The sequence below is a fragment of the Nuphar pumila genome, chromosome 12 (assembly GCF_984573655.1).
Source record: "Nuphar pumila chromosome 12, dmNupPumi1.hap1.1, whole genome shotgun sequence".
NCBI classification, from domain to species: Eukaryota; Viridiplantae; Streptophyta; class Magnoliopsida; order Nymphaeales; family Nymphaeaceae; genus Nuphar; species Nuphar pumila.
In genome coordinates this window covers 29364101-29381135 of record NC_143260.1, presented here as the reverse complement: position 1 = coordinate 29381135, position 17035 = coordinate 29364101, and the positions used below count along the sequence as shown (strand labels likewise).

Below are 17035 nucleotides of genomic sequence, written 5' to 3'. Positions count from 1 at the left end.
CACAAACTTGTAGCGGTTGTCCTGGTGCAGCAATGGTGAGAGAAGCAGCCTCCGCCCGCCATTCCTCTTGCTTCTCCCCCGATGGCCGATACCTCGCCGTCGCGCACCACGGTGGAAGCGTCAAAGTAAGCTCTTTCTTCCATCCCGAGTTAACGTTTTTCCTCTCTTTTTGTTCCTTGATTGATTTTTCCTTTGAGTGCGGTCATTTCTTCGTGTTTCTTTGCGTCGTGAGCTGTTGGGAACTCGCGAAATGGGGTTTGGACGAATGATTTTGAGCACCAATGTTGAGATTGGCTTGTTTTGGATTCATGGTCGTGGATCAACTCACGGCTTGGTTCTGTTTCTAGTCGAATTTTGGGTTTTCCTTCTCGAATGGTTGCATCGATTATGTGATTATTTGTGTTATGGGTAATTATAAAATGGGCTTGTTTGAGGGTTTTCTGAGAGTTGGTTTGTGTTTTGCTCGAACCGGATAGTAAAGTAGGTGCAAGGGCTTATAATTGAGCTTGCATTGATGCTATGAAAGCATTATAGTAATTCTTGATTGGAAATCTCATTGTATTAATTTCAAAACAAAAGGATATTCATACAAAAGGACATTCATACAAAAGGACAATAAATAGTGCACACTGTCATACAAAAATACCGTACTCGATGTGCTGTCCTGAAAAGTACTGTACTCAATATGCTCTTGCAAATTAGATGCTTTGATGTGTGCTGAATGTTTGTGACGTATCGTATGTAACAAAAAAACTATTCTATCTATTTATATTCTTTGAAAATTATAGATTTTGACTGGTAAATTTTGACTCCATAATCCTTAACAGCATATAATGACATTGAAAATCAATCGCATGTTGCTAGAGCTGGCATAGATTAATGACCTTCATTGATGCCTTTTGTATGAGAAAAAGGTGGGACTGTGTTTTTCAGGTTTGGGACACTGGGAATGGAGATTTGCAAATGGAATGGAAAGACGCAGATGAAGGCCTATCTATCAGGTCCATCCAATATGGGCTCATTCAAAAGAAGGTAGTTACTTTGGCCGGAAGCTTTGAATTGTTTATGGTTTTGACAAGTACTTTGTTTTTGTTGTTGATTTCCTACAAAAACTTGTTTATGTGTTATAGAGCAAAAAGGAAAGCTCAAGTTATCTACTTGCTATTGGGACACACACAGGTGATGTCTTGGCTATCAACACTTCCAATGGTGGGAGGATATGGAAAACGACTGTTTGTGATTCTGGGTAGGTTTGTTGATTCACCTGAGCATACATGAAGTCCAATGTTATCTGAAAAAACTGATTACATGTTGATATGCAACCAAATGTTCGATTCTCTTTGTCTACAATATTTTAAAGGAATCATTCATTAGTATGGTGATGGCATCCCTATGCCGTTGCCAAACCCAAACAAGAATTGGGGATGGACATGGAAAATCTGCTAGATGCTGTAGATCTGGTCTACTACTGAATACATAGACATCTTATTATTACTTTTATTAACACGAGAGATTTTCATTTATCACATTGTTCTTGTGAAAATTTTGTAAACTTCAATATGGTGATTGGATGATAATAGTGTGCTTTTCTTTAACAGTGGTGTGACGGTCCTTTCCTTTACAAAAGAATGCCGCTCTATTTATGCAAGTGGGACTGATGGAATGGTGTACCAGTTGGACTCTGGAACAGGAACACTTATCATAAATTTCAAAGCATCAAAGAGTTCCATTTCAGCTCTGGCTCTTTCTCATGGCGAGCATCTCTCTCATTGCTTAAATTGTTGAAAGATTTTACTAGTCTGGCAATATATTTTGGTTTATCATTTTAGGTTGTCTCGCATGAGAATGGGAAAAATGGGAGGGAAAGTTTTTGGGACATTGTGCACATAGTTTGTATTCTGTTATATGTTTCTTGTAGTTTGGATTTGGACTTGGCTTGATTTTCTTGTACATTATCCATTTAGTTTGGGACAGAAAGTGAAATGGCACCATTTTATTGTTTCAACAAATTCAGGAAGTGCTGAAATGTTGCATTTCACTCCCATTAGAGGACTATCATTCCCTCTAAATTGGCACCAACAATCAGGGGAACTCTGCTTTATCATGAGGAATTCACGTGTTCCTCTTAGTGGTTGAAGACAGTCATGGTTTTGCATATTCATCTGGAAGAAGCATAGATAGTCCGTGGAGCACATGTGTGCCTTAAGTCACTTGTTTTAAATTTAATCTGTTTGAACTTTCTGTTAGGGACATCCACAAATTTTCAATCGTTTAAAATTTATCTGTTTGAACTTTTTGAGGCATCCTCACTGTTGACTTGTATGTACTTTTGACTCTCCTCTCTCTCTAGCCCAACCCCATGGAAGCCTGCTAGACTTTTGGTTGTAAATGGTATATCTCCAACCTGTAGATGGGTTTTTGACAGCTAATTCAAATGTTTAATCTTGGACATATACTGCACCTGCCTCGGTCACCGGAGTGGTACCAGGTCTGGGGAGAAGGTGCTGACCAGAGTTACCGGAAGCTTCTTTGATAGGTGGGAAGCCCACTTTCCAGAAACTCGCTTTGGAAGCGCGATACTCGCTTCCGAAACTTGATGAGAATCTCGATTCTCCCACGCTTCTTCTATATGTTTCACACGCTTCATCTATTCTTCTTATGTGTTCTCTCACTTTACTTTTCATTTTTTTGTATGTTTTCTCTCACGCTTCTCACTCACTTCCATGTGCTATCTCTAAATTGTCACTTTGTCAGTCATCATTTTTAGATTTTGTTTAAAATTTAATTTTTACACTAAAAAATCATGAAATTTAAGAACAGTCACTTTTATTTTAGTTTTTATTTGTGTTCCATTTCGATTCCCATTCAATTCTTATATTGTTTTTTTTTTATTCTTCGCTTCCCGCTTCTTATATATTTTAAAATGCATCACTTCTTGCTTCTGCTTCCCATATTGTTTCCCGCTTCCACTTTCTCGTTTGGCAACCTTGGTGCTGACCCCTTCATCCCAGGCTCAACTCCCACCGGGTGTGCAGGTGCCTTTAACTGGTGGGCTCCGTATGGGCTTGGGTGTCGGTGGCCCAACCCGGAGTTTACCTTGCAGGGGGGTGGGCTCATTAAGTGACCCGGTTCTCTGTGAGGGTTCCTCGGCATAAAAAAAAACTTGAACATGTACTAAGAATGTGGACCATCTGATTGAAGTGGATCTAGAAAGCAATTGTATCTCTTGAGTGTTGCTTTTGCAGTTTATTTAGTATCTTCAGTTAAATGCTCTATAACTTTGTCCAGTTTGGAAAATTGCTATCTTATAATTGTTCTATATTTTCTCCTATTGATGCTGACAACCGTTACTTATTTGTTATGGTTTAAGCAGTACTAGGTGATTCTAACTTGAAACGATTATAGATGATGATGCATAGCTTGTATTTGTGCATTTCAGATGAGAAACTCATGGCTGTAGCAAGTTCCAAGATTATACTTTTGAATGTTGATGATGGAAAGAAACTCAAAAAGATGCATGCTGATACTGTATGTAACCTTTGCGGTTTGTGAGTGTGTGCATGTGTATGCTTGTGTGTGATGTGCGCTTTCTGTATTTATTTTACTGTCATGTAACATTTGAATGGAACCAATTTTCTAACAGGGCAATGTGCAGTTTATGGCTTTTTCTGAGGACGGAAAATCTATTTTTTCTTCTGCATTTGGTGAAAGACAGCTTGATGTGTGGGAGTATGATATTACTGGGAGAACCCTGTCTGTAGTTTCCAAACTACCCATGCAAAGTCCACCAGTCATGATGGAATGCAAGAGCTCAACCAAGGATAAAAGGAGCCCGGTTGTCCTTTCTGTTTCTGAGAAAGGTGTTGCTTACATCTGGCATGGAGTCAATTTATCAGAAGATGGGGCCACCCCAACAGAGATCATTGTGAAGTCTGAAACAGCAAATGAACCACAAAAGAAAAGCAAGAAAAAAAATAACATGAATATTTTTTATGCAAGGTTAAAGGAGGTGAAAAGGGATGATCATTTATTAGTCTTGGTAGCATATGGTTCCTTTGCCAGGCCAAGATTTCAGGTTTTTGAAGTAACAAACCCAGGAGAAGAAATTATTTTAAATGCTGTAGATGAACTCATTCCTGCTACTTCCACTATTACTCCTGAAAGAAATGGTGAGGGTTGCATGTATGGTTGTAACAAATCATCGCTTCATGTACATCTGATATGATTTGTTGAAGTTTGTTTGTTAGATTTTAGTTGTTGGAAGTTCTGTCGAATTTTATATGCTTGTCGTAAGCGTGATTGCTTATGGATACGTACATGTATAACATTTCATGCATGTATGCTCATAGGCATGCAGTCACTTCTAGGCCTTGGAAATGTACTCATTAGGAAATTGCTTCAAAAACATGAAACTATGTGCATTTTAAGTGATAAGGGAAACATGGGGAAATGTGTTCAAAATTGAGAAGCATGCTTTGACAATGGGGAAGGTCATTTCTCATTATGCAGATGCAAAGCTTTCTTTATATGAAATACAGGTTTAATATCTCATGAAATCATTCTTTCCTGTGTAAAATCTTCATACGCGAGAGATGTTTTGATAAAACTGAAAGGAGATCCTTTTAAGCAAATCCATGGGTGTTTTGTTCATCTAGAGAGTTTATGGGGTCTTGATAATACAGAGGGAAGTGTGAGCTGAGTATCCTTGAGGTCTAATTGGGGAAGCTGTGTTGCAGGGGGCTTAATAATGATTGTTTGATGCTTCCATTTTGCATCCTGTTTTGTGATTCTATATGTCTATTTGGCTTGCTACTTTCTTCTCCTACAGTTTTGATTTCATTGTTGAGTTGCTTCCAGTGCCACTTTCGATATTGGTAAAATCATTAATGCTTCATGCATCAAGGCTTCTCTTAAACATGCAAGCTACTTGCTTTATGCTTTGTGCCTTGTGCATCCTTTTCCTGCTCTAACAACCAGGTAATTTTGTTCATATATGTGTGTATGTTACATACATATAGACATCTCATAGATCTTAGATGCATATATGCATGCATGCACATAAATCTATGCATGTATTGTATCTACTTATTAATGTGTTTATAATATGTAGACGCATGCACACATTCTTTCACTGTATAGCTTTCACAAATACTTTCAACATCTTGACAATATTTTCAGCCAAGGCTTTTTGAAACAAAAAAAATTAAAAATTCAAATATCTTCAAAACATTGCTTAATTGGAATTATCAAAATATGATCCTAAGGTAGTCATCAACGTATAATGAGAAATTTCCCAGTACTATCCTGAAAATATATGTAGTAAAAAAGAATGTATATTGGGTATTTTTTGTTTTCTTGTTTTGCTATTTCTTTTGAGATTTTCCATGATTGTATGAAAACAATACTTTTTTAAAACCATTTGAGATTTTCCCTTGTCTGCAAAATTTCAAGAATGAGATTTGTGGGATATATATATATACACACACACACACACACATGCATAGCTTATTAATCATATAAATGAATGGGGCTTTTCTTTGACTGTGATCTATAAACCTATGGATATTGTGTTATTCACCCAATAATAATCATGGTATGATTGTTTATCTGGAACTTGGCAATTCTTTAAGAATCTTCGGTTTGATGTCTCCATTTTATTGAAAATTTCAGTTGCTAATCTTAAAGTGACTACCATGAATGGACTCAATAATAGTAGTTCAGAAGCAATGGAACAAAGTCAAATGAAACTTATGAAAAAGAGGCGGTCTTCATCCGAATCTGATCTTGTGGATGCAGGGAATAATGTTGATGATGGTAGGTCAGGGTTGTAAAGTCTTCTCATTTGCGCTTGGACTAAATATATGACATTTATAACTGTTTCTTGCATAATCTATTTCATGAATTTGATTGCTAACATGTTATTTGGGCAGTATTTTAAGAACTCTATTTATGCTGTACAAGTTTTTAAGTTAGTTATAAAAGTGAGCTACCTTTTCTCAGGAAGTTCTTTTGGTGCAATAACTCTTTCACATGTAACTGGTTTCTGATATCTTTACTCACTTCTATATAAGATATTGCTTGTGAGTAATTTTTTACATGTATTAATGATGTTTTAGTAGTTTGGGATGCAATTAAACAATGCAATTTCTGTTTGATTATCACATTTAAGGCTTATGTTCATTGTTTTAACATCCCTGACATAGTTATGGTACTTTTGACATTTGTTTTGATGTTTGCATTGGACTGTTATGATATTATTGATCATCAGAAATTTCAGAACAAGGCATATCTTCCCATGGTTGGGGCATGTTTCAATCACCAATTTCTCCTTTTTGTATTATCATTGTTAGAAAGTGACTTGGAATACATTGGGTTCAATAATGAACCCATACTTATGCACGTGGAGTGCAAATATACCCATTAAAGGGAAACCACATAAGCACATAATGTGCTAACACATAAAACCCATAAAAAGGGAAAAATATGACATAAAGTCATAAGTTGCATATCATTGAAGAATAATGGAGAAGGGGTAAAAACCCCATTACAATGGAGCATAAGCTCCCTCAAGAATTCAAAATACAAAGGGGAAATCCCCTATTTATAAGCATGAAAAGGGACCACCTTGGGGGCTCCCAAAGGGGACGTTGGAGAGCCCCCAACGGTCACATTTGTGACCGTTGGGGGCTCCCAACGTCACTTTGGGAGGCCCCCAATGTGGTACGAAATCCAAAAATATAAAAAATAAAAATAAAACAAAAATTACAATGCATATTTCAATTGAAATATGCGTAAAATGCTAATTTACAAGAATACCCTTGAGGGTATTTTAGGAAGATAAAATATATATATTTATATATATATAAATAGAGATATGTATACATATATATATATATATATGTATACGTATCTTTATATATATATATAAATATATATGTACATTTAAGGATCAACATATTTTAACACCCCCCCTCAATCTTTGCGGGGAAACGAAAAGATTGAACAAAGGGCAAGACTCCAAGAGGCTCCGGCAAGGATGCAATGGAACTTGAAAAGGCCTTCCTCCTATTGTCTTCAAATTTCCCGAACTATCCAGGGTACTTCTCTTTGTCCTATCTCCAAGATCCTGTGAAATAACAACAAAGAAATAAGTAAAACAAATCTTTGTACTTTTATTCAAATGGAACATTTTTAACTAGCACAGGTTAGAAGAGATGCAAATTATGCAAAAATGACACTAAAGTTTCAAAATCATATATCATATTTAAAACAAAATGAGCGGAAGCAAATTATGCAGAAATAAATTGCAAGAATGCATAATGCATTTATAAGGTCCAACGTTGGACAAATATAACCCCATAATGGGGAATAACAAAATGGTCCACTAAGGGACACCACAATAAGCCTACGAAGAGGCATGATATACATAAACATTATTGAATGAGGGCCCAAAAAGGCCATAAAGAGCATATGCATATACTTATCATGAAATGAATTAATACTCAAAGAACTCATTAATGAACATGCTTCAAACATGTAATGAAGTGTCAAACAAGAGAAACAAAGTCTCCAAGCATACTTTAGGCAAAATAAACCCAAGAGTTCACAAGGTTTTAAAATAATTTATGAAAGACATACTTAATACACATTTTGCATATAAGCATGGCAAAAACCATAAGCACTTAATATATAGATTAAATGCTAAGAAATCAACTTGATATGCATATCAAAAATATGATTTGCTTGAAAAACACAAGTCATGAATGAAATTTTGCAAATTTCAACAATAGTTTATCCATTACAAACATCTTCCTCATTAGTCCTCCAAAACCCATAAATCAAGTGTATAAGCTACTAGATCAAGAATATAAAGCCATTAAAGGCCAAAGACACACACAAAGGTGTGTAAAAGAACCTCTTGTCTACATATAATAATACTTGAAATAAGTGCATCTACGACAAGAACAAGAGAATACATGCCAACATGGACTAAAAAGTATCTCTTGTCTACGTAAAAAATACACTTAAAACCAAGTATGTTCAGCTACTAGAACAAGAGTAATAAGCCAACCATGGGCTAAAACATAATACATCTCTTGTCTACATATGATAGCACTTGAAATGAGTGAAATAAGCCAACCATGGGCATACATCTTAAGCGACTAGAACAAGGACACAAACGCCAACATAGGCTAAAAATCACACACCATGGTGTGAATCAACGTGCCTTGTCTACATATAAAAACACTCAAGACAAGTGTATTCAGCTACTAGACCAAGAGAGCAAAAGCCAACAAAGGGCTAAAAACACACGAAGGTGTAATAAAATTCTTGTCTACATATGATGACACTTAGATAATGGGCATAAAAGGAAAAGACTTTTGAGGCAATAAACTTGTAATGAAAATAAACCTCGAATAAAACAATACTCCTTTTAAAATGAATTCTCATAACAATAACATGCATGTAAAAAATATCTTCAACAAGATACTATAATCGATAAAATAAAATTCTTGAGAACAAATGTGTGAACATACACACACCAAGAACACTTAGAATACTTGTGCAAAATCACAAGAGCACAAAATCATAAATGTGCAAATGCACTCATAAGATTCATAAACAAGAAAAGGTTGGGCAATAATCCAAAAACCCTTGATTTTTAATATACCTTAAAACATTTAAGGTTTTAAAACACCATATGTCCATCACATTTACATAGAAGCATCCATAATATCAATGGCCACAAGAGAAAAAATGAGTGACACACTCATAATTAGAGATCATACAACAAATCATTTTAGAGTCCCAAGGTGCCCATAACTCACCTCAACAACCATCTATAATATGGAAGGTGGACAAACTAAAATGATATAACACGAGGTGCCCATAACTCACCTCAACAAACATCTCTAATATAACAATAATAAGGCCAAATAAAAGATGCATTAAATAACATGTGATGGACAAATATAAATGCCACAAAAAGGCAATAAACACTTAAGGAATCATTTTTCAAAGAAAAGATGACCGATTAAAAAATTGAATCAAAAGGTCCAATAATCAATAATGTGCTTTATAACAACAATTTTGCATAAACACAAATTATGCTTAATCTTCAAACAAGTCATTTATACCAAAAAGGACTTATTAAGCAATAAACACAACAACATAAAGAATTCATCAAGACAATCAAGCTTTTAATCAAAGAAATCATAAGAACCGTAATGGTTCACAAAGAAGGCTTTAACACAATACTTAAGGAATGAATATTTAAAACACTTGAAAATTTATAAATTTGGGATTAAATCCCATACAACAATTTTAAAAAAACCTTTGATTGTGATGAGATATGCGGAAACATTCAAAGTGCTAAAAGCACTTACAATGATTTAAAAAGGACTCAATATCTAAATTCGTTATATTTTTCACAAAAATAAATGTGCATAAAGGCTCCATAATGCAAAAATGTCTACGAAGAGACAATACACATGTGAGCACAAAAGGCTTTATAAAAGATGTGCACGAAGGCACTCATACAATACTTGAACAAATACACACCAAGGTGTAAACAAACATGCACTAAGGCATGTATTTCATAAAAAAAAGGGAATGCATACAAGCGCAAATATTTGAGAAACAAATGTGCACAAAACACAAAAATACACAAAAGTGAGCAAGTATGCACTTTATAAAAAGAGCAATGCTTGAAATTCTCAAACTTTAATACTTGCAATTGAGGACAAAGAAAACCATATTATGGCCAATGTAGGCATTTTTAAAAGATATTATTAAGAGGTTTCGAAACCTTATGAAAAAATACAAACCAACAAGTTTATAAAGATGAAAAATGAAATCATTTATACCAAAAGGATGCAAAAGATGAACTATGCACTCTATGTAGTGTGAGAAATTCCTTTTTAAAAAATCTTTCCTAATGGTTTATCATAAACAATTTTTCAAAAAAGAAACATTGAAAAACTTTTAGGAGTTCTTATAAGTTATCATTAACAAGAACTACTTTAGGACTCAACAAAGATTTTTAGATGTGAGAGATTTTCATATAAGGATTATATCAAATTTTTCAAAAAATGCACTAAAAATAAAAATAAAAAGAGGAACTCAAATCAAATTATGGGTTCATATGAGAGTTAAGAAATTTTAAGCAAAGATCATTACTTTAGCAAGAAATCATATATATAATTTTAAAAATTAACTTATAGGTCAATCATGAGATAGTTATGTAAGAATTATAAATCTCACATAATTGAAGGTAATTTAAAAAAAAAAAACATAAATTGCTATTATATGCGATGAGTAGTTCGATAAACACAAATTATATATTTGAACAACAAACGAGTTCACCAAATTTGAGGGAGATAATTCAACTATCATAACCATTTAAACGAACAAACTACATGTAAGAAACATATTTTCAAATGCATAATATTTTAAGAAAAGGGATACATACCGAATAACTTCAAAGCAAAAAGGAAGAGCAATGAATACTTCACCATTTCTTGAGCGACACGCTTTCCGTTGCACCAAAGGACAACCCCATCGTGACCTCGCTCTGATACCATGTTAAAAAGTGACTTGGAATACATTGGGTTCAATAATGAACCCATACTTATGCACGTGGAGTGCAAATATATCCATTAAAGGGAAACAACATAAGCACATAATGTGCTAACACATAAAACCCATAAAAAGGAAAAAATATGACATAAAGTCATAAGTTGCATATCATTGAAGAATAATGGAGAAGGGGTAAAAACCCCATTACAATGGAGCATAAGCTCCCTCAAGAATTCAAAATACAAAGGGGAAATCCCCTATTTATAAGCATGAAAAGGGACCACCTTGGGGGCTCCCAAAGGGGACGTTGGAGAGCCCCCAACGTCACTTTGGGAGGCCCCCAATGTGGTACGAAATCCAAAAATATAAAAAATAAAAATAAAACAAAAATTACAATGCATATTTCAATTGGAATATGCGTAAAATGCTAATTTACAAGAATACCCTTGAGGGTATTTTAGGAAGATAATATATATATATATATAAATATATATATGTACATTTAAGGATCAACATATTTTAACAATCATCATCTATTTTTTTTTATTTATTTTCAATAATAATATTGTTAATCTTCCATTTTATTGTATTTAGTAGTTTTCTAGAAGCACATGAGGCTAATTCTGCTCCATATAAGTCAAATATTGTCTTAATCAGGATATTCTCCACGAAATTCTTTTAGGTAGCACTTATATTGGACCAACCTATTGTTCTTGTGTATGAGGACACAATACTCCTAAGCTGGACATTATAAAAAACGTACTTCACAATTTTCACCACTTTCTCTGTAAACATAGATATGCAATCTTCATGTGTGAATGTAGTCTCAATAGTTAAAATAGGAGAAAATCATGAAAAACCCAATTTTCTTTTGGGTGTGAAAAACAAATTCCAATTGATCCTATATGTAAAAAATAGTCAAAGCTGGCTAGGAAATGATTTAAGAACTTATTGTAAAATCCCAAGGTTGCCATACGGGGAAGCAAAAGCAAGAAACAATACGGAATGTGGAAGCGAAAAGCAAGGCATTTTAAAATATATAGGAAGCGAGAAGTGTGGAATCTATTTGAAAGCGAAATGGGAATAGAAAACCAAGCGATATGAGAATTGAATGTGAAGCAAATAAAAACTAAAATAAAAATGACTTTTTGAATTTCATGATTTTTTTAGCATGAGAATTAAATTTTTGTCAAAATCTAAAAATGATGGTTATTAATTTAAAGAAAGCACATGGAAAGTGAGTGGGAAGCATGAAAAAAATCCAATAGAAAACATGAAAAGAAGCACATATAGAAGGCATGGATGAAGCATGTGGAAAACATAGAAGCATAAGGTAATTGAGATTCCCATCAAGTTTTAGAAACAAGAAGTATCACGCTTCCAAAACGAGTTGTCAAAAAGTGTGCTTTCCTCCTAGCTAAGAAGCTTCTTATCAACTAATATAGTATGGGTCATATTGTACACTTTAGTACAATAAAGCACTATCATGTGATATGAAATGATACTACACCGTGGATGTACTTGGCCTTGATGACTTTATCTTTTGATATTAAGGTGGGCATACAACATGATTTTAAACCAGGGTCACTGGAAGCGCCATAGCATATGGAGAAGTGCGCTTCCTCGAAGCGCATTTTGGAAGTGCGAAACGTGCGGGAAAGCACAAAAAAATTTAGGAAGTGCGCTTCCCCTTATTTTTTTCATTTTTGTGTTTTTTTTTCATATTTTTTTTTTCTTTTTCGCTTTTGGTTCACTTTCTAGGTCGCTTACGAGACAATTCCCGGTTCATTTCTAAGTTGTCCCGCGCTTTCCGCTTCCTAAAATTTTGGAAGTGCCTCGATTTCCGCTCTTGCTTCCCCGGCTGACAACTCTGTTTAAAACATAATTAAGATGGAGATGCGACAAGATTCATAGATGAGTTTGGTAAGAATAAAATGTCCTTCAATCCTCTATTCATGAACTACTTAAGATGCTTAATAAATATGAAATTTATAGTTTTCATTGTAATTATTGCTTGAAACTATGTAATGAAGGATTTTTTTAAAGGGGAAGTAGTGGAGTATTTGAAGTTGATAATGTAAGATTTTTTGAAAGTTAAAATTCAAAGAAAAAAGCAAAATGATTGGAAGTAGCTCAATCCAATTGAAGGAAAGAACAAGGTGTATAGGTTATTCCTTTTCCCCTGCCAATGGACATCAACTAATTGTCACCGAGGGTTGTAAAATGTGATGGTCATGTGTCATAAATCTTCGAAAATAGTAATGTATCATAAACATCGCAAAAGATTCCCTTAAAAAATAAAAAATGAAAACATAATGCAAGAAGCACTGCTATGAAGTACAAAACAAAGCCAAAATTTCACATAAGAAATAATAATCAACCAAATAAAATATGAAACACGCAAGAATCAGGTTAATAATATAGTTACATCATTCATAACTAATAAGAAAAATGTAAATTATCCAATGCTGGACTATCAAACAAAGAAAACATATTAGGCCCGTTTGGATGACATAGGCAAAACTAGGTTTTTTAGCAACCTAGTTTTGACTTAAAACCTGGTTTTTGCCAAACACTAGGTTTTCTTAGTTTTTGGATTACCCAAAACCTGAAAAACTAGGTTTTTAGGTTTCAAACAAAAAAACAATGGCCTTTTTTCTGCTAGTGACTGGCTGAAGGGCCAAAAAAATAGAAAAAATGAAAAATATAAAAATAAAAGCTGGCCATGCATTTCCCAACTAGCCACCAGTCAAGAAATGGTTAGGTTGGTGCGTCCTAACAAGGGTGGCACTGTTAAAATGTATTCTCTCTCTATATATATATTATATAATTTTTGTAATGTCTTTTAAGGGTAAAACTGTCATTTCTACCTTTTACGCATATTCTCCTTGGAATATGATTGTACTTTTTCTTTTAGTTTTTCTTCTTTCTTCTTTTTATTTTCATTTTATTTTTCATTTCTTTCTAGCCTTGGGGGGTCCACATATAGACGTTGGGCCCCTCTAATGGTCACAAATCCAATGTCTATATGGATCCCCTCCAAGGTCTTCATGTCTTGTATTATAAATAGGGTCTAAACCCCATTATTTTCTTCAAGCTTTGAGTTAAAGCTCTCTACTATTCAATAAACATTCTATTTTTTATGCCTTTGTGCATTGGTGATCTCTTGTATGTGTTGTGCCTTTGAGCACACTTATTTCAAGTGTTCTTCTTGTGCCTTTGTGCACACATTATACGATTGAACATTTAGTGTTTTTTATGCACTTTGTCTCTTTGAAGACATTTTCACATGGTATCAGAGCGAAGTTTCTAAAAGGACAAGCTCATATATTGCCTCATCCCGGTGGTTTCCTCGAAAGTAGTGCTCACACTTCTTTCTTATTTTTTTGGCACGAAAAGTTCTTGCAATCCATCTCAAATGCGACTCACCTCATCAAGTAAGCTTATAAGATCCGTTGTGGTGAGTGCTTCTATTCTTGAAGTCTCTGTCTCTCATATAAACTTCCGTCTCTCATATAAACTTCTGTCTCTCATATAAACTTCTCTATGACGGAAAAAGATTCCTACTTTTTCCTTGGTTTTAAATTCAATGGGTCCAACTATCATGTTTGGGCTGGCAATATGGAGGCTCACATCAAGGGTAAGGGTCTATGGGAGTACATCTAAGGTACGATCCCAGAGCCTGAATAAAAAATCACTATAGTAGAAAAAAGGGAAATAAAAGTTCTTGATGGAGAGGGGAGAAAAAAACATTTGAAGAATATAGCAAAAAGCATGAAGAATGGGAGATAAAAAATTATAAAATTCTTTCATGGATTTTTTCTTCACTTGATACTAGAATTAATGCAACAATTTTAAAATTCAAAAAGGCATCTCAAGTATTAAAATATCTTGAGGATGTATACTTCAAGAGATTTATCCCACAAGTGCTATCTTCAAAAAAGGGCTTTGACCCTTCAACAAGGTGAATTGACAATTAGAAAATATTTCGCTGAATTGTCATCCATTTGAGATGAGCTTGCTATGCTTGAACCAAAATGGAGTGGCAAAGCCATTGAGCTTCGACATAAACAATTGGAAGACGATCAATTTTTTAATTTTTTGAATGGGATTAGATTCGAATTCGAACAAATAAGATCTTCTTTCTTGTCTTCTTTCACTTCTCCACCTCTTGAAGATGTTCTCACCAAACTAAGTGGAGAAGAAACTCGATTGGGAATGAGTAAAACAAATCCAAGTGTTCTTGCTATGCCTCCAAACAAAGATGAAAATGAAGGAGCCTATGTCGTGTCTAGACCGGAGAATAACTTGAAGACATATAAGCCCCCGCATTTTAACAAGTTTCAAAATCAAGGAGCAAGAGAAGATAATGGCCAAAATAGAAGGTACCAAGGAAGATATTATAGTAAGATTATTTATCATTTTTGCAAAGAATCGGGTCACATTAAACCCGTTTGTCTAAAGTGGAAGAAAATGGTGGCCATGTCTACAACATTTCAACCACATAAAGAGGAAGGATCATCTACATCCAACAATGGAGCTCTATCTCTAAATCAAATCATGGAAGCTCTCTAACCTCTTCTCAAAGGATCTATTTCCGGGGCCGCTATGCCAACCTTCTCTCCTCTCGGTAAGACCTCTTGGCTTTTGGATTTGGGTGCCTTCTTTCATATGACTCCAAATATTTTTGCTCTTTCCGAATACACAAAACATTTAATCTCCTTCTTTTGTCTTAACCGCCGATGGTGCCTCTCTTTAAAATAAAGGATTTGAAAATTTTGAAAGTCAAAGTTCTTTTATTCCTAAAATTAGATTTATACCTAAGTTAAATTTAAATTTGCTTTCGGTCTCTCGGACCATGGGTGTGATATAAAATTCTCATCAAATAAATGTTGAATAGTAACATTGCCCAACATAAAGATATAAATGTTTGGCATAAGCGTCTTAGGCATCCCAATATTGTCAATCTTTCTTATTTATATTTTATTGTAAAGATGATTTCACTTGTAATGATTGCATTCTTGGAAAATGAGAAGTTTACCTTTTGGACAAAGAACTATGTTTACAACCAAACCTTTTGAAATTGTGCATTCGGATGTATGGGGACCGAGACCCGTTGTATCTAAAAGAGGTTTTTCTTATTATGTTATCTTTGTTGATGATTACTTGAGATTTTGTTGGATTTACTTTCTCAAGCATAAACATGAGGTGTTTTTTACTTTCAAGATGTATTATACGATGATAAAAAATCAATTTAATGGTAAGTTAAAAATTCTTAGAACTGATTCCGGAGGAGAATATCTCTCAAATGATTTCAAAAATTATCTTGAAACCAATGAAATTGTTCATCAAAGATCATGTCCCAAAACACCCCAGCAAAATGGTTTAGCCGAATAGACATATACTTGAAACAACTAGAACTTTACTTATTTTTCAAAAAATCCTTAAAAGATTTTGGGCCGAGGCGGCTCTGGCATCTGTCTACCTTATAAATCGCCTTCCTTTAAAGAATTTAAATAAAATATCACCCTTTGAAATTATGTATCAAAAGGAACCCGATTATAATAGACTAAGATTTTTTAGATGTAAATGTTTTATTCTTACTGACGAAAATGATAAACTTTCACCGAAGGCCATTCCTTGTGCATTTCTTGGATATTCGGAAACACAAAAGGGATTTAGATGTTATGATATTAAAAATGATAAATTATATGTTTCTAGGAATGTGACCTTTTTAGAAAATGTGAGTGTTTTTGAAGAATGTGAATCTCATAGTTTAGAAAAAGAGAATGTGGATTATTTCTTTTTGTTTGAGTTGTTATCTAGAAATGATGATATTTCAAGTGATGATGATCTAGTATACCATGATCTTAGTGATAATGAAAATTTAGAGGAAAATATCAACTCATCTTATCAATCTATTAATCACCCTATCGATGAAAGAACATCTAGTGATCCTATCATCTATACACATAGCGATAAAAATATTTTTAGAAGTGCAATTGAAAAATGTAGTGAATCTAGTGAGCCTTCCTCCACAAACAATCTAAATCCTCGAAGAACCGAAAGAGCTAGAAGAATTCTTTTTAGATTTATATCGTATGAATCCTTCTCACCTAACTATAGAGCATGTATTAGTGCCATTCATTCATATGTAGAACTTAAAAACTTCAAAGAAGCCAAGAAAATTATCGAATGGAAGGAAGCCATGGATAATGAACTTAGAGCGTTTAGAAAAGCTAAAACTTGAGAATTTCAAGATCTTCTCAATGGTAAAAAGATAATAGGATGTAGATGGGTTTTTAAAGTCAAGACCAAGAGTGATGGGTCTCTTGAAAGGTATAAAGCTCGTTTAGTTGCCAAAGGATATAGTCAAGAATATCAAATAGACTACGATGAAACCTTTGCCCCCGTTGCGCGTATGGTTACTGTTAAGTATCTTATTACAATTGCTTCA

The 17035-nt window shown here is 34.2% G+C and overlaps 1 protein-coding gene across 1 annotated transcript in view; it reads left to right on the top strand.

Annotated features, from left to right (window-relative positions):
• LOC149820465 (uncharacterized) overlaps window positions 1-17035 on the top strand; it is a 50096-nt gene continuing 33061 nt past the window's right edge. The window contains exons 1-7 of the mRNA XM_089982678.1: window positions 1-125; window positions 934-1032; window positions 1131-1246; window positions 1599-1753; window positions 3440-3528; window positions 3644-4169; window positions 5671-5814. Coding sequence (XP_089838804.1) covers window positions 33-125; window positions 934-1032; window positions 1131-1246; window positions 1599-1753; window positions 3440-3528; window positions 3644-4169; window positions 5671-5814 — 1222 coding nt within the window. The 5' untranslated portion in view covers window positions 1-32. The remainder of the gene's footprint in view (window positions 126-933; window positions 1033-1130; window positions 1247-1598; window positions 1754-3439; window positions 3529-3643; window positions 4170-5670; window positions 5815-17035) is intronic.